Consider the following 17,149-nt stretch of genomic DNA (forward strand, 5'->3'; position numbering starts at 1 on the left):
GGTCGAATTCAAGATTTAGTTTGGGGGCGAGGAAGTGGAGTCCCACACTAGTGTTCTGGAATTAAACAAAATAAATTCCATAGGCTTGAGGTCAGATTTGGCCGGGATTGGGCAGGAAGGCTAAAAGATAGGACAGCTGATGAGCTGTTGCAGCTGTTTAAGGAGATACCCAATTCCATGAGATCACATGGGATTAGGGGTAATTTATTATCTTGGACTGGCTGATGGAGAGGAGACAGAGTCAGGATAAATTGGTCTTTTTCTGGATGGAAAGATGTAACTAGTGGAGTTCCACTGGGTTCAGAACTTGCGCAACTTTTCCAACTTAAATGAAAACATTATTTGACATTTTCTTCGAATATAGAGTAGTAAACCCCATATCAATAAATGTGTAAAGGTTAGCATTTGAGTTATCAGTGTATTAAAGCATAGTTTATCACAAATACATGACATGCTTAACAGAACTATTAACTTGAGATGGTCACCATTCCATTGGATCATGGGAAATGAACAGGAATTTGCAATGATATAAGAAGTCAGACCATGACTGACTTTACCTGTTACAATTGTTTTTTGACTCCGTGTTTTCATTCCAAAGTATACCTGAGGTCGGTAGGATCCCCAGTACTTTGCTGGTGATAAAGCGGGACTCGTACTGTTGCTGTTCAGTATCCGCAATGATGGGTGAGGTGTTATGATTTTGTTGGCAAGCAAGGATCTCATGTAGATAGCATAGCAAAACCAGCCGCTGCTCACAATGCACAGTACAATTGCTATATTGATAAAGATATTTCCCAAATTGGACTTTTTCTTCTTTTCCTTAGTTGGAGGTTTTTTGTAAAGTGCTGCATTCTTGCCATTTTTTCCATCCACTTTGGAATCAATCAGTCTCTCCTTTTTTACCCTCTGCCGTGCCATGCTTCACTCTGGGGAGAAAAAAGGAGTTATTTCAGAACATTTAGGCTATATCAATGGTCATTCACCCAAGAAATTTTCAACAGCAGACCAACAGGTTTCTAAAATAACAAATAAATCCAACTAACATTGATCTGGTGTACAGATCACCAATTGTGACACCAAATACAAGTCCATCAACCATAATAATAATCTTTAGTATTGTCACAAGTAGGCTTACATTAACACTGCAATGAAGTTACTGTGAAAAGCCCCTAGTCACCACATTCCGGCACCTGTTTGGGTACACAGCGAGAATTCAGAATGTACAATTCACCCAACAGGATGTCTTTCGGGACTTGTGGGAGGAAACCGGAGGAAACCCACGTAGACATGGGGAGAACATACAGACTCTGCACAGACAGTGACCCAGCGGGGAATTGAACCTGGGACCCTGGAGCTGTGAAGCAACAGTGCTAACCACTGAGTTACTGTGCTATTTGTAGTCAGCATTTTTATGACATACATATTCAAAAATTTAGAACTCATTTGATAGACTGTTTGAAAGAATGCCTCCAGGTTTCTTGCATGGAGGTGAATAGATGGCAGCAGTTCAGGGTCAGCCAAAGTCTCGGATTTGGTTTGAGGTGCTATGTGCAGCGACAGTGTTGCTTTAAATAAAACAGATGACATCTTGAAAAAAACACTTGTGGGGCTGATAGTTGCATTGGAGGCAATTCAGGTTCAATAGGAAGATAGCAATCAGCCATTGAGCCCATTGAGTCTGCTGCAATATTCAAACACATCATGGCTGATCATCTGCCTCCATGCCACTTTCCCCCCACTATCCCTATATCCTTTCATGTCATTAGTATTCAGTAATCTTATCAATTTCTGTCTTCAATTAATGATTGCACCCTCTGGGGTCGAGTATCCAAAGAGAAAAGGTTATTTTATAAGGTCCCCTTATTTGGGGACTGTTCCCCTGGGCAGGGGAAACATTGGTAAGATACCAGACGAGATTCCAACTTTTGTTCGGATACTAGACGAGAATCCCAATCGATTTTTCTATTTGTAAAACTGGGAGAAAAGGATACTTCAACCCGGGTATTGACTCTGAGCAACAGATATCTTTGTTAAAACAAACTTTAATTTAAACACCGAATTAACCACATCAACATCAAAGAAACAGCTTTACAATAAGCAGTTATTAGATAAAAGGAAAAACTTTAAACTTACTTACTTTCTGCCTCTGCTACTAATTCCAATTAAGCATACCCAATAAAGTTCAAATGCCACTTAAAGAAAACGTTAACACAAGTTTATTTGTTGTCTTCGGTGTTGATACCTTTAGAGAAAGACACTTTCAAGAGCAGGTCCAGTACACGTCCGTCTTTTCAGACTCAAATCCTATTATCAAACTGCTGTTAAACTTATAATATTCCAGCAGACTGCAGAACTAGACATTCCTGGCTCCTCCCTTTATCCCACAAAGTTCCATGACCTGCTTAACTAGGACTCAATTCAATTCAAATCACTTACAGCAGTAAGGATGAATGACATCGTAGAAGGCTCTTCAACTAAAGCCGTATGGGTAGAAAACCCCCCAAAAAAGAGCAGTCAAATTGGTGGGAGTGTTCTATAGGACCGGCACAATGGTTAGCCCTGCTGCCTCACAGCACCATGGATCCGGATTTGATTCTGACTTCGGGTGACTGTGTGGAGTTGGCACATTCTTCCCGTGTCTGCATGGGTTTCTTCCATGTGCTCCGGTTTCCTCCCATAAGTCCCAAAAGACGTTGTGTTAGGTAATTTGGACATTCTGAATTCTCCCTCCGTGTACCCGAACAGTGTGGCGACTAGGGGATTTTCACAGTAATTTTATTGCAGTGTTAATGTAAGCCGACTTGTGACAATAAAGATTATTAATGAAGCCATTGAGCCCATCGAGTCTGCTCCGCCATTCGATAATGGCTATGTTCCTCACCCAATTCTCCTGCCTTCTGATCAAGAAATCTCCTTATTAACCAGATTTGTGCTCGAGGTACTGTTACCTACAGACCAAGATCTGGAAGGTGGAATTAGACAGAATAGTTCTTTCTTGGAATGTAAGAACTAGGAGCAGGAGCAGGAAATTTAGCCTCTCGAGCCCGCTCAACAGTTTAATACGATCATGGCTGATCCCACCCTGGCCTCAACTCCACCATCCTGCCCATTCTCCATAACCGTTCTCCAGAACCCTTCAACCCATTACCAATTAAAATTCTGTCTAACTCCTCCTTAAATTTATTCACTGTCGCAGCATCCACCGCACTCTTGAGGTAGCGGATTCCACAGATTCACAACCCGTTGCGAGTAGATCCTCAACTCCAGTTTAAATTTGCTACCTCTTATCCTGAGATTATGAATGCCCCACAAGGGGAAGCATCTGTCCTATGTCTATTTTATCCATATATTTTATCAGCTAGTCTAGTCCGACTAGAGAGGGGGCTATATGGGACCTAGTACTAGGGAATGAGCCCGGCCAGGTCATCAAAGTTGCAAGGGGGATCATGTGGCGAACAGTGACCACAATTCGGTAAGCTTTCGGATACTCATGGAAAAGGACAAGTGTTGTCCGAGGGTTAAGGTGTTAAATTGGGGGAAGGCTAACTACAACCAGATTAGGCCGGATTTGGAGGCTGTTGTTTGGGAAAGGCTGTTTGAGGGTAAATCCACATATGGCATGTGTGGGTCTTTTAAGGAGCAGTTAATGGGAGTGCAGGACAGGCATGTGCCGGTAAAAAGGAAGGACAGGAAAGGCCGGATTCGGGAACCATGGATGACCAGGGAAATTGAGAACCTTGTCAAAAAGGAAAAAGATGTAGATGTGAGGTACAGGCAACGAAAAACAGATAAAGCACTTGAGGAATACAAGGAAAGTAGAAAAGAGATCAAACAGGGAGTTAGGAGAGTAAAAAGGGGGCACGAAATGTCCTTGGCAGACAGGTTTAAGGAGAATCCCAAGGCATTTCATTTGAATATTAGAAACAAGAGGGTCGCTGGAGAAAGAGTTGGTCCACTCAAGGACAAAGGAGGGAAATTATGTGTAGAACCAGAGGAAGTAGATGAGATCCTTAATGAGTATTTTGCATCGGATTTCACAAAGGAGAGGGACACGTTGACTGTGGTGTCTCAGATTGATGTGTAAACACTTCAGAACAGGTCGTTATTACGAGGAAATGTTAGGTGTGTTAAAAAGCATTAAGGTGGACCAGTGTTTTTAAAACTTCTTTTCCGGGGACCCATTTTCACCAACTGGCCAACCTTCGGGACCCACGGCAGCCGTCCTTCGCGATCAAAGCACGTGATGGCGATGTTTGGGGGCCATGACCTGCTCTCTGCCTCCCTCAGGCAGGAAGATTACATAGAATTTAAAAAAAAAAAAATCTTCTGCGTCTCTGATTGCGCAAATTCGTGGTCTTCAGCCGCAGCAACCGGATTTTATGTCTAATTTTTATTTATTTTCTGTAAATTGTTACAATGTGTTGCACGGCACGTTTAATCAAAGAGACCATGTCATTGTCAGACTCTTCAGATTTTACTCTTCTTTCTTCTCTTCCTTTTTCTCTTCAGCAGCAACAGGGGCAGCGGTGGAAACACTGCTGCAGCAGCTGGGGCACGATGACCAGCACCAACGGTGTAGATCAGACTATTGACGTCAATATTAGCCAATGCCTTGGCAAACAGACCAGGCCAGAAAGGCTCAATGGTCACACCAGCTGCTTTAATCAGGGCATTGAGTTTGTCTTCGGTGACAGTGACCTCGTCGTCGTGCAGGATGAGCGCACTGTAGATATAGGCAAGTTCCCAGGTGGAGGCCATGGCGCTGGATCCGATGGTGCTAGTCGCTGGGGGGAAACGCGGCCTTAGCTTCGTTCAGAAGAACCGAGCACTTCCGAACCGGGCAGAGCGAGCAGCAGCCGGCTTTTAATTATGCTGGCTGCAAGTGACCTTTTTAACCATATAAAAAAAATGCAGCTGCACTGCGCATGTGCGTCGGATCATCGGTGCGCATGCGCATAGTTTTGCACATGCGCACCGATGATCGGGCACGCTTGCGCAGTGCTGCCGTGTTTTTTTAATGTTCGTGGTCATTTTGAAGGTTGCTTGCAGCCGGCATAGTTAAAAGCCGGCTGCTGCGGCGGTTACGTGCAGATTTCCGCTATCGGGAGCGCCACGACGGACGACTCCGCGACCCTCCCGACACCCAGCCGCAAGTCGCGTCCCCGACTTTGACAATGCCTGAGGTAGACAAATCCCCAGGGCCAGATGGGATCTATCCCAGATTGCTGAGGGAGACAAGAGATGAAATCGCTGGGACACGAACAGAAATCTTTGCATCCTCATTGGACACAGGTGAGATCCCAGAGGATAGCCAATGTTGTACTGTTGTTTAAGAAGGGTTGCAAGGGTAATCCGGGTAATTATAGGCCAGTGAGCTTGACGTCAGTGATAGTGAAATTGTTGGAAAAGATTCTCAGAGATAGGATCTATGCATATTTGGAAGTGAATGGTTTTATGAGCGACGGGCAGCATGGTTTTGTACCTGTCTTACTAATCAAATTGAATTTTTTGAGGAGGTGACAAAAATGATTGACGAGGGAAGGGCTGTGGATGTTGCCTACATGGACTTTAGTAAAGCATTTGATAAGGTCCCCCATGGCAGGCTGGTGCAAAAGATTAAATCACATGGGGTCAGGGGGTAAACTAGCTGGATGGATTCAGAACTGGCTTGGCCATAGAAGACAGAAGGTAGCAGTGGAAGGGTGTTTTTTCGAATGGAGGTCTGTAACTAGTGGTGTTCTGCCGGGATCAGTACTGGAACCTCTGCTCTTTGTAATTATATATATATAAATGACTTGGAAGAAAACGTAGCAGGTCTGATAAGCAAGTTTGCGGCTGATACTAAGATTGCAGGAGTTGCGGATAGTGATGAAGATTGTCAGAGAATACAATAGGATATAGTTAGGCTGCTAAATTGGGCAGAGAAATGGCAGATGGAATTTAACCCGGACAAATGCGAGGTGATGCATTTTGGTAGAACCAATTCAGGTGGGAGCTTTAAAATAAATGGCAGAACCATCAGGAGCATAGAGACACATAAATCCTGGTGTGCAGGTCCACAGATCATTAAAAGGGGCAGCACAGGTGGAAATAGTGGTAAAGAAAGCAAATGACGTGCTTGCCTCCATAGGACGAGGTATCGAGTATAAAAGCTCGAAAATTGGTACAATTATACAGAACGTTGGTTAGGCCACATTTGGGATACGGTGTCCAATTCTGGTCACCGCACTATCAGAAGGATGTGGAGGCTTTGGAGAGCGTACAGAAAAGGTTTACCAGGGTGTTGCCTGGTATGGAGGGTATTAGCTATGAGGAGAGATTAAATAAAGTGGGATTGTTCTCCCAAGAGAGACAGAGGCTGAGGGGCGACCTGATAGAAGTTAATAAAATTATTAGGGGTATAGACAGGGTGAACAGTTAGCGGCTTTTTCCCAGGGCGGAAATGACAATTACAAGGGGGCACAAGTTCAAGGTGAGGGGGGAAAGGTTCAGTGGAGATGTGCGGGGGCAGTTGTTTACACAGAGGGTGGTGGTGGCCTGGAATGCATGGCCAAGTGAGGTGGTTGAGGCAGATACGTTAGCGACCTTTAAGACTTATCTGGATAGGCACAGGAACAGACGGGGTATAGGACAGAACACAGGCGGTTAGTCTAGATAGGACACGTGATCATTGCAGGCTTGGAGGACCGAAGGGCCTGTTCCTGTGCTGTATTGTTCTTTGGATATCTCAATTTGATCTCCCCTCGTTCTTCTAAACTTTATCTCTCTTCATACGACAAACCCCTTATCTCTATAATCAATCTAGTGAACCTCCTTTGAACTGCCTCCAATGCCACTACAGCGGCATTGGGCAGCACATTAGCAGTGGTTAGCACTGTTGCTTCACAGCGTCAGTGTTCGATTCCCAGCTTGGGTCACTGCCTGTGTGGAGTCTGCACGTGCTTCGTGTCACGTGGGTTTCCTCCGGGTGCTCCGGTTTCCTCCCAAAAGTCCTGAAAGAAGTGCTTGTTAGATGAATTGGACATTCTGAATTCTCCCTCAGTGTACCCGAACAGGTGCTGGAATGTGGTGACTAGGGGGTTTTAACAGTAACTTCATTGCAGTGTTAATGTAAGCCTACTTGTGACACTAACAAAGATTATTATATTTTTCCTCAAATAAGAGGACCAAAACAATGCACAATACTCCAGGTGCAGTCTCACCAATGCCTTGTCTAGTTGTAACAACACTTCCTTACCTTTACACTCAGTTTGTTTAGCTATAAATGCCAACATTCCATTCACTTTATTACCTGCTGTACCTGCATTCTCGTTTTCTGTGATTCATGCACAAGAACCCCCCCAGATCGCTCTGCATCGGAGCACCCCGGAGTCTCTCCCCATTTAGATCATAAGTTACCTTTCCATTTTTCCGATCAAAGTGCATGACCTCACACTTATCCACGTTAAACTCCATTTGCCACATTTTGGCCCACTCTCCTCACCTCTCTCTCCATTTGTAAGGTTCTTATTTCCTCATTGCAACTCACTGTCCCACCTATTTTTGTGCTGTCTGCGAATTTGGCTAAAGATTCTTCTATCCCTGTATAAGAACTAGGAGCAGGAGTCGGCCATCTGGCCCCTCGAGCCTGCTCCACCATTCAATGGGATCATGGCTGATCTTTTGTGGACTCAGCTCCACTTTCCAGCCCGAACAGGCGCCGGAATGTGGCGACTAGGGATTTTCACAGTAACTTCATTGAAGCCTACTTGTGAGAATCAAGAGATTATTATGAACACCATAACCCTTAATCCCTTTATTCTTCAAAAAACTATCTATCTTTATCTTAAAAACATTTAATGAAGGAGCCTCTACTGCTTCACAGGGCAAGGAATTCCATAGATTCACAACCCTTTGGGTGAAGAAGTTCCTCCTAAACTCAGTCTTAAATCTGCTTCCCCTTATTTTGAGGCTATGCCCCCTAGTGCTGCTTTTACCCGCCAGTGGAAACTACCTGCCCGCATCTATCCTATCTATTCCCTTCATAATTTTATTTGTTTCTATAAGATCACCCCTCATCCTTCTAAATTCCAACGAGTACATTCCCAGTCTCCTCAACCTCTCCTCGTAATCCAACCCCTTCAGCTCTGGGATTAACCTAGTGAATCTCCTCTGCACACCCTCCAGTGCCAGTACGTCCTTTCTCAAGGAGACCAAAACTGAACACAATACTCCAGGTGTGGCCTTTTACAACTGCAGCATAACCTCCCTAGTCTTAAACTCCATCCCTCGAGCAATGAAGGACAAAATTCCATTCGCCTTCTTAATCACCTGTTGCACATGTAAACCAAATTTTTGCGACTCATGCACTAGCACACCCAGTTCTCTCTGCACAGCAGCATGTTTTAATATTTTATCATTTAAATAATACTCCCTTTTGCTGTTATTCCTACCAAAATGGATAACCTCACATTTGTCAACATTGTATCCCATCTGCCAGACTTAGCCCATTCACTTAACCTATCCAAATCCCTCTGCAGACTTCCGGTATCCTCTGCACTTTTTGTTTTACCACTTATCTTAGTGTCGTCTGCAAACTTGGACACATTGCCCTTGGTCCCCAACTCCAAGTCACCTATGTAAATTGTGAACAATTGTGGGCCCAACACTGATCCCTGAGGGACACCACTAGCTACTGATTGCCAACCAGAGAAACACCCATTAATCCCCACTCTTTGCTTTCTATGAATTAACCAATCCTCTATCCATGCTACTACTTTCCCCTTAATGCCATGCATCTTTATCTTATGCAGCAACCTTTTGTGTGGCACCTTGTCAAAGGCTTTCTGGAAATCCAGATATACCACATCCATGGGCTCCACGTTATCTACCACACTGGTAATGTCATATAACATAGAAAAACACAGCACAGAACAGGCCCTTCGGCCCACGATGTTGTGCTGAACTTTTGTCTGAGATTAAGAACAAATTAATCTACACCCAATCATTCTACCGTAATCCATGTATCTATCCAATAGCTGCTTGAAGGTCCCTAATGTTTCCGACTCAACTACCTCCACAGGCAGTGCATTCCATGTGGGGACACTCTCTGGGTAAAGAACCTACCTCTGACATCCTCCCATATCTTCCACCATTCATCTTAAATTTATGTCCCCTTGTAATGGTTTGTTCCACCCGGGGAAAAAGTCTCTGACTGTCTACTCTTTCTATTCCCCTGATCATCTTATAAACCTCTATCAAGTCTCGGTTCTAATGAGAAAAGGCCTAGCACCCTCAACCTTTCCTTGTAAGACCGACTCTCCATTCCAGGCAACATACTGGTAAATCTCCTTTGCACCTTTTCCAAAGCTTCCACATCCTTCCTAAAATTAGACGACCACAACTGCACACAATACTCCAAATGTGGCCGTACCAAGGTTTTGTACAGCTGCATCATCACCTCACGGCTCTTAAATTCAATCCCTCTACTAATGAACGCTAGCACACCATAGGCCTTCTGCACAGCTCTATCCACTTGAGTGGCAACTTTCAAAGATCTATGAATATAGACCCCAAAATCTCTGTACTCCTCCACATTGCCAAGAACCCTACTGTTAACCCTATATTCCGCATTCATATTTGTCCTTCCAAAATGGACAACATCACACTTTTCAGGGTTAAACTCCATCTGCCACTTCTCAGCCCAGCTCTGCATCCTATCTATGTCTTTTTGCAGCTGACAACAGCCCTCCTTACTATCCACAACTCCACCAATCTTCGTATCGTCTGCAAATTTGCTGACCCACCCTTCAACTCCCTCGCCCAAGTCAATAATGAAAATCACAAACAGCAGAGGACCCAGAACTGATCCCTGCGGTACGCCACTGGTAACTGGGATCCAGGCTGAATATTTGCCATCCACCACCACTCTCTGATTTCTATCAGTTAGTCAGTTCGTTATCCAACTGGCCAAATTTCCCACTGTCCCATGCCTCCTTACTTTCTGTATAAGCCTACCATGGGGAACCTTATCAAATGCCTTACTAAATTCCATGTACACTACATCCACTGCTTTACCTTCATCCATGTGCTTGGTCACCTCCTCAAAGAATTCAATAAGACTTGTGAGGCAAGACCTACCCCTCACAAATCCGTGCTGACTATCCCTAATCAAGCAGTGTCTTTCCATTTGCTCAGATATACTATCCCTCAGTACCCTTTCCATTACTTTGCCTACCACCAAAGAAAGACTAACTGGCCTGTAATTCCCAGTTAAGGTATAAGCCTACCATGGGGAACCTTATCAAATGCCTTACTAAATTCCATGTACACTACATCCACTGCTTTACCTTCATCCATGTGCTTGGTCACCTCCTCAAAGAATTCAATAAGACTTGAGTCTTAGGGTTATCCCTATTGCCTTTTTCGAACAGGGGCACGACATTCATCACTCTCCAATCATAGAACATAGAACATTACAGCGCAGTACAGGCCCTTCAGCCCTCGATGTTGCGCCGACCTGTGAAACCCCTCAAAAGCCCATCTACACTATTCCCTTATTGTCCATATGTCGATCCAATGACCATTTGAATGCCCTTTGTGTTGGCGAATCCACTACTGTTGCAGGCAGGGCATTCCGCAGGCAGGGCATTCCACGCCCTTACTACTCTCGGAGTAAAGAACCTACCTCTGACATCGGTCTTGTATCTATCTCCCCTCAATTTAAAGCTATATCCCCCTCGTGCTAGACATCACCATCCGAGGAAAAAGGCTCTCACTGTCCACCCTATCCAATCCTCTGATCACCTTGTAATCCTCAATTAAGTCACCTCTTAACCATCTTCTCTCTAACGAAAACAGCCTCAAGTCCCTCAGCCTGTCCTCATAAGATCTTCCCTCCATACCAGGCAACATTCTGGTAAATCTCCACTGCACCCTTTCCAATGCTTCCACATCCTTCCGATAATGCGACGACCAGAATTGCACGCAATACTCCAAATGCGGCCGCACCAGAGTTTTGTACAGCTGCAACATGACCTCAAGGCTCCGAAACTCAATCCCTCTACCGATAAAACCTAACACACCGTACGCCTTCTTAACAACCCTCTCAACCTGGGTGGCAACTTTCAGGCATCTATGTACATGGACACCGAGATCTCTCTGCTCATCCACACTGCCAAGAATCTTACCATTAGCCCAATACTCAGTCTTCCTGTTATTCCTTCCAAAATGAATCACCTCACACTTTTCTGCATTAAACTCCATTTGCCACCTCTCAGCCCAGCGCTGCAGCTTATCTATGTCCCTCTGTAACTTGTAACATCCTTCTGCACTGTCCACAACTCCACCGACTTTAGTGTCATTTGCAAATTTACTCACCCATCCTTCTACGCCCTCCTCCAGGTCATTTATAAAAATGACAAACAGCATTGGCCCCAAAACAGATCCTTGTGGTACACCACGAGTAACTGGACTCCAGTCTGAACCTTTCCCATCAACCACCACCCTTGTCTTCTTCCAGCTAGCCAATTTCTGATCCAAACTGTTAAATCACCCTGAATCCCATGCCTCCGTATTTTCTGCAGTAGCCTACCATGAGGAACCTTATCAAACGCTTTACTGAAATCCATATACACCACATCAACTGCTTCACCCTCATCCACCTGTTTGCTCACCTTCTCAAAGAACTCAATAAGGTTTGTGAGGCACGACCTACCCTTCACAAAACCGTGTTGACTATCTCTAATCAAATTATTCCTTTCCAGATGATTATACATCCCATCTCTTATAAACCTTTCCAAGATTTTGCCCACAACAGAAGTAAGGCTCACTGGTCTATAGTTACAGGGGTTATCTCTACTCCCCTTCTTGAACAAGGGGACTACATTTGTTATCCTACAGTCTTCTGGCACTATTCCTGTAGAGAAAGATGACTTAAAGATCAAGGCCAAAGGCTCAGCAATCTCCTCCCTAGCTTCCCAGAGAATGCTGGGATAAATCCCATCCGGCCCAGGTGACTTATCTATTTTCACACTTTCCAGAATTGCTAACACCTCCTCCTTATGAACCTCAAGCCCTTCTAGTCTAGTAGCCTGAATCTCAGTATTCTCCCCGACAACGTTGTCTTTTTCCTGTGTGAATACAGATGAAAAATATTCATTTAGCACCTCTCTTATCTCCTCGGACTCCAAGCACAACTTCCCACTACTGTCCTTGACTGGCCCTACTCTTACCCTAGTCATTCTTTTATTCCTGACATATCTATAGAAAGCTTTAGGGTTATCCTTGATCCTGCGTGCCAAAGACTTCTCATGTCCCCTCCTGGCTGTTCTTGGATTGGATTTGTTTATTGTCACGTGTACCGAGGTACAGTGAAAAGTATTTTTCTGCGAGCAGCTCAACAGATCATTAAGTACCTGAGAAGAAAAGGGAATAAAAGAAAATACATAATAGGGCAACACAACATATACAATGTAACTACATAAGCACTGGCATCGGATGAAGCATACAGGGTGTAGGGGCAGCACGGTAGCCTTGTGGATAGCACAATTGCTTCACAGCTCCAGGGTCCCAGGTTCGATTCTGGCTTGGGTCACTGTCTGTGCGGAGTCTGCACATCCTCCCCGTGTGTGCGTGGGTTTCCTCCGGGTGCTCCGGTTTCCTCCCACAGTCCAAAGATGTGCGGGTTAGGTGGATTGGCCATGATAAATTGCCCTTAGTGTCCAAAATTGCCCTTCGTGTTGGGTGGGGTTACTGGGTTATGGGGATAGGGTGGCGGTGTTGACCTTGGGTAGGGTGCTCTTTCCGGGAGCCGGTGCAGACTCGATGGGCTGAATGGCCTCCTTCTGCTCTGTAAATTCTATGATAATGAAATCAGTCCATAAGAGGGTCATTTAGGAGTCTGGTGAAAGCGGGGAAGCTGTTTTTGAGTCTGTTCGTGCGTGTTCTCAGACTTCTGTATCTCCTGCCCGATGGAAGAAGTTGGAAAAGTGAGTAAGCCGGGTGGGAGGGATCTTTGATTATACTGCCCGCTTTCCCCAGGCAGCGGGAGGTGTAGATGGAGTCAATGGATGGGAGGCAGGTTCGTGTGATGGACTGGGTGGTGTTCACGACTCTCTGAAGTTTCTTGCGGTCCTGGGCCGAGCAGTTGCCATACCAGGCTGTGATGCAGCCCGAAAGGATGCTTTCTATGGTGCATCTGTAAAAGTTGGTAAGAGTCAATGTGGACATGCCGAATATTCTTAGTTTCCTGAGGAAGGAAAAGTGCTGTTGTGCTTTCTTGGTGGTAGCATCGACATGGGTGGACCAGGACAGATTTTGAGATGTGCACCCCTGGGAATTTGAAACTGCGAACCATCTCCACCTCGGCCCCGTTGATGCTGACAGGGGTGTGTACAGTACTTTGCTTCCTGAAGTCAATGACCAGCTCTTTAGTTTTGCTGGCATTGAGGGAGAGATTGTTGTCGCTACACCACTCCACTAGGTTCTCTATCTCCCTCCTGTATTCGGACTCATCGTTATTCGAGATCCGGCCCACTATGGTCGTATCGTCAGCAAACTTGTAGATGGAGTTGGAACCAAGTTTTGCCACACAGTCGTGTGTGTACAGGGAGTAGAGTAGGGGGCTAAGCACGCAGCCTTGCGGGGTGCCGGTGTTGAGGACTATTGTGGAGGAGGTGTTGTTCATTCTTACTGATTGGGGCAGCACGGTAGCATTGTGGATAGCACAATCGCTTCACAGCTCCAGGGTCCCTGGTTCAATTCCCGGCTTGGGTCACTGTCTGTGCGGAGTCTGCACATCCTCCCAGTGTGTGCGTGGGTTTCCTCCGGGTGCTCCGGTTTCCTCCCACGGTCCAAAGATGTGCAGGTTAAGTGGATTGGTCATGATCAATTGCCCTTAGTGTCCAAAATTGCCCTTGGTGTTGGGTGGGGTTACTGGGTTATGGGGATAGGGTGGAGGTGTTGACCTTGGGTGTGCTGCTCTTTCCAGGAGCCGGTGCCGACTCGATGGGCCGAATGGCCTCCTTCTGCACTGTAAATTCTATGATAATTCTATGATTGTGGTCTGTTGGTCAGAAAATCGAGGATCCGGTTGCAGAGTGGGGAGCCAAGTCCTCGGTTTTGGAGCGTTGATATGAGCTTGGCTGGGATTATGGTGTTGAAGGCGGAGCTGTAGTCAATAAATAGGATTCTGATGTAGGAGACCTTGCTGTTGAGATGCTCTAGGGATGAGTGTAGGGCCAGGGACATGGTGTCTGATGTGGACCGGTTGCAGCGGTATGCGAATTGCAGTGGATCAAGGTGTTCTGGGAGTATGGAGATGATGCGCTTCATGATCAACCTCTCGAAGCACTTCATTACGACTGAAGTCAGGGCCACTGGTCGGTAGTCATTGAGGCATGTTGCCTGGTTCTTCTTTGGTACCGGTATGTTGGTGGTCTTCTTGAAGCAGGTGGGGACCTCGGAGTGGAGTAGGGACAGGTTAAAGATGTCCGTGAATACCTCTGCCAGCTGGTCCGCGCAGGCTCTGAGTGCACGACCAGGGGTCCCGTCTGGGCCCGTCGCCTTCCGAGGGTTCACTTTCAGGAAGGCCAATCGGACTTCGGAAGCTGTGATGGTTGGCATGGGTGAATTATGGGCTGCTGGGGCACTCGCCAGCGGATTGTTGGTTACCTGCTCGAACCGAGCATAGAATGCATTGAGTTCATCGGGGAGGGGTGCGCTGCTGCCAGAGATACTGTTCGACTTCGCTTTGTAGCCCGTTATGTTGTTTAGTCCTTGCCACAACTGCCGAGAGTCTGTCTGTGACTTTAGCTTGGTTTGATATTCTCTCTTGGCATTCCGGATGGCTTTGCGGAGTTCGTACCTAGATTTCTTGTATAGGTCAGGGTCGTCTGCCTTGAATGCCTCAGATCTGTCCTTCAGTTGGGAGTCAATCTCGCGATTGAGCCATGGTTTCCGGTTGGGGAACGCACGTACTGCTTTCTTTGGCACGCAGTCGTCCACACATTTGCTGATGAAGTCTGTGACGGTGGTGGCATACTCATTTAAGTTGGTCGCCGAGTTCTTAAATATGGACCAGTCCACGGTCTCTAAGCAGTCACGTAAGAGCTCTTCTGACTCCTCGGACCAGCTAAGAACCTTCTTAGCTGGATTCTCCCGCTTGAGTTTCTGCTTGTCTGCCGGGAGAAGGAGCACCGTCTTATGGTCTGATTTCCCAAAGTGCGGTCGGGGGATGGAACGGTAGGCGCCCTTGATTTTTGAGTAGCAGTGGTCAAGAGTGTTGTCGCCCCTGGTGGGAAAGGAGATGTGCTGGTGGAACTTGGGCAGTACACTCTTGAGGTTGGCCTTGTTGAAGTCTCCGGCCACGATGAACAAGGCCTCCGGGTGTTCTGTTTCGTAGTTGTTTATTACTGTGTATAGTTCGTCCAGCGCCTTCCTCACTACTGCCTGGGGTGGGATGTAGACCGCTGTGATAATGGCTGAAGTTCTTAGCTCTCTCTTTAGGTCCTTCCTAGCTAACTTGTAACTCTCGAGCGCCCTAACTGAACCTTCATGTCTCATCTTTACATAAGTCTCCTTCTTCCTCTTGACAAGTGTTTCGATTGCTTCAGTAAACCACGGTTCCCTTACTCGACCACTTCCTCCCTGCCTGACAGGTACATACTTATCAAGGACACGCAGTAGGTGTTCCTTGAACAAGCTCCACATTTCCATTGTGCCCATCCCCTGCAGTTTTCCTCTCCATCCGATGTATCCCAAGTCTTGCCTCATCGCATCATAATTGCCTTTCCCCCAGATATAACTCTTGCCCTGCGGCATATACCTATCCCTTTCCATCACTAAAGTAAACGTAATCAAATTGAGGTCACTATCACCAAAGTTCTCACCTACCTCCAAATCTAACACCTGTCCTGGTTCATTACCCAGTACCAAATCCAATATGGCCTCGCCTCTCGTTGGCCTGTCTACATACTGTGTCAGGAAACCCTCCTGCACACATTGGGCAAAAACGGACACATCTAATGTACTCGAACTATAGAGTTTCCAGTCAATATTTGGAAAGTTAAAGTCCCCCATAACAACTACCCGGTTGCTTTCGCTCCTATCCAGAATCATCTTTGCAATCCTCTCCTCTACATCTCTGGAACTTTTCGGAGGCCGAGAGAAAACCCCTAACAGGGTGACCTCTCCTTTCCTGTTTCTAACCTCAGCCCATACTACCTCAGTAGACGAGTCCTCATCAAACGTCCTTTCTGCCACCGTAATACTGTCCGTGACTAACAATGCCACCCCTCCCCCTCTTTTACCACCTTCCCTGAGCTTATCGAAATATCTAAATCCCGGCACCTGCAACAACCAATCCTGTCCCTGCTCTATCCATTCTCCGAAATGAAATGAAAATCGCTTAATGTCACAAGTAGACTTCAAATGAAGTTTGTGAAAAGCCCCTAGTCGCCACATTCCGGCGCCTGTTCGGGGAGGCTGTTACGGGAATGGTCACAACATCGAAGTCCCAGGTACCAACCCATGCCGCAAGTTCATCCACCTTATTCCGGATGCTCCTGGCATTGAAGACACACTTTAAACCACCTTCCTGCCTGCCGGTACACTCCTGCAACTTTGAAACCCTACTCATGACCTCACTACTCTCAACCTCCTGTATACTGGAGCTACAATTCAGGTTCCCAAGCCCCTGCTGAACTAGTTTAAACCCTCCCGAAGAGCATTACCAAATTTCCCCCCCAGAATATTGGTACCCCTCTGGTCCAGGTACAGACCATCCCGTTTGTAGAGGTCCCACCGATCCCAGAATGAGCCCCAATTATCCAGAAATCTGAAACCCTCCCTCCTGCACCATCCCTGTATCCACATGTTCTACTCCTCTCTCTCGCTATCCCTCGTCTCGTTATCACGTGGCACGGGTAACAACCCAGAGATAATAACCCTGGTACCACCCCTGTTGAGTGAGGACGAAAATATCATTGCCAACGGCTCTGCAATTTCATCTCTTGCTTCCCATAGAATCCTTGGATATATCCCGTCAGGCCCGGGGGACTTGTCTGTCCTCAAGTTTTTCACAATGCCCAACACATCTTCCTTCCTAATTAGTATCTCCTCGAGCTTACCAGTCTATTTCACACTGTCCTCTCTAACAATGTGGCCCCTC

At 46.2% G+C, this 17,149-nt stretch overlaps 1 protein-coding gene across 2 annotated transcripts in view; it reads right to left on the reverse strand.

The window, feature by feature from the left end:
* Positions 1-17,149, reverse strand: part of mogs (mannosyl-oligosaccharide glucosidase) — a 103,781-nt gene that overhangs the window by 67,965 nt on the left and 18,667 nt on the right. Inside the window, exons 1-2 of one of the 2 annotated variants that reach the window (XM_072497807.1) lie at positions 2,138-2,155; positions 558-926 (exon numbers count right to left, since the gene is read on the reverse strand). In XM_072497807.1, coding sequence (XP_072353908.1) covers positions 558-918 — 361 coding nt within the window. In that variant the 5' untranslated portion in view covers positions 919-926; positions 2,138-2,155. Of the gene's footprint in view, positions 1-557; positions 927-2,137; positions 2,156-17,149 lie in introns of those variants that run through there. The other variant, XM_072497806.1, reaches the window with a different exon arrangement.

The sequence above is a fragment of the Scyliorhinus torazame genome, chromosome 3 (assembly GCF_047496885.1).
Source record: "Scyliorhinus torazame isolate Kashiwa2021f chromosome 3, sScyTor2.1, whole genome shotgun sequence".
NCBI classification, from domain to species: Eukaryota; Metazoa; Chordata; class Chondrichthyes; order Carcharhiniformes; family Scyliorhinidae; genus Scyliorhinus; species Scyliorhinus torazame.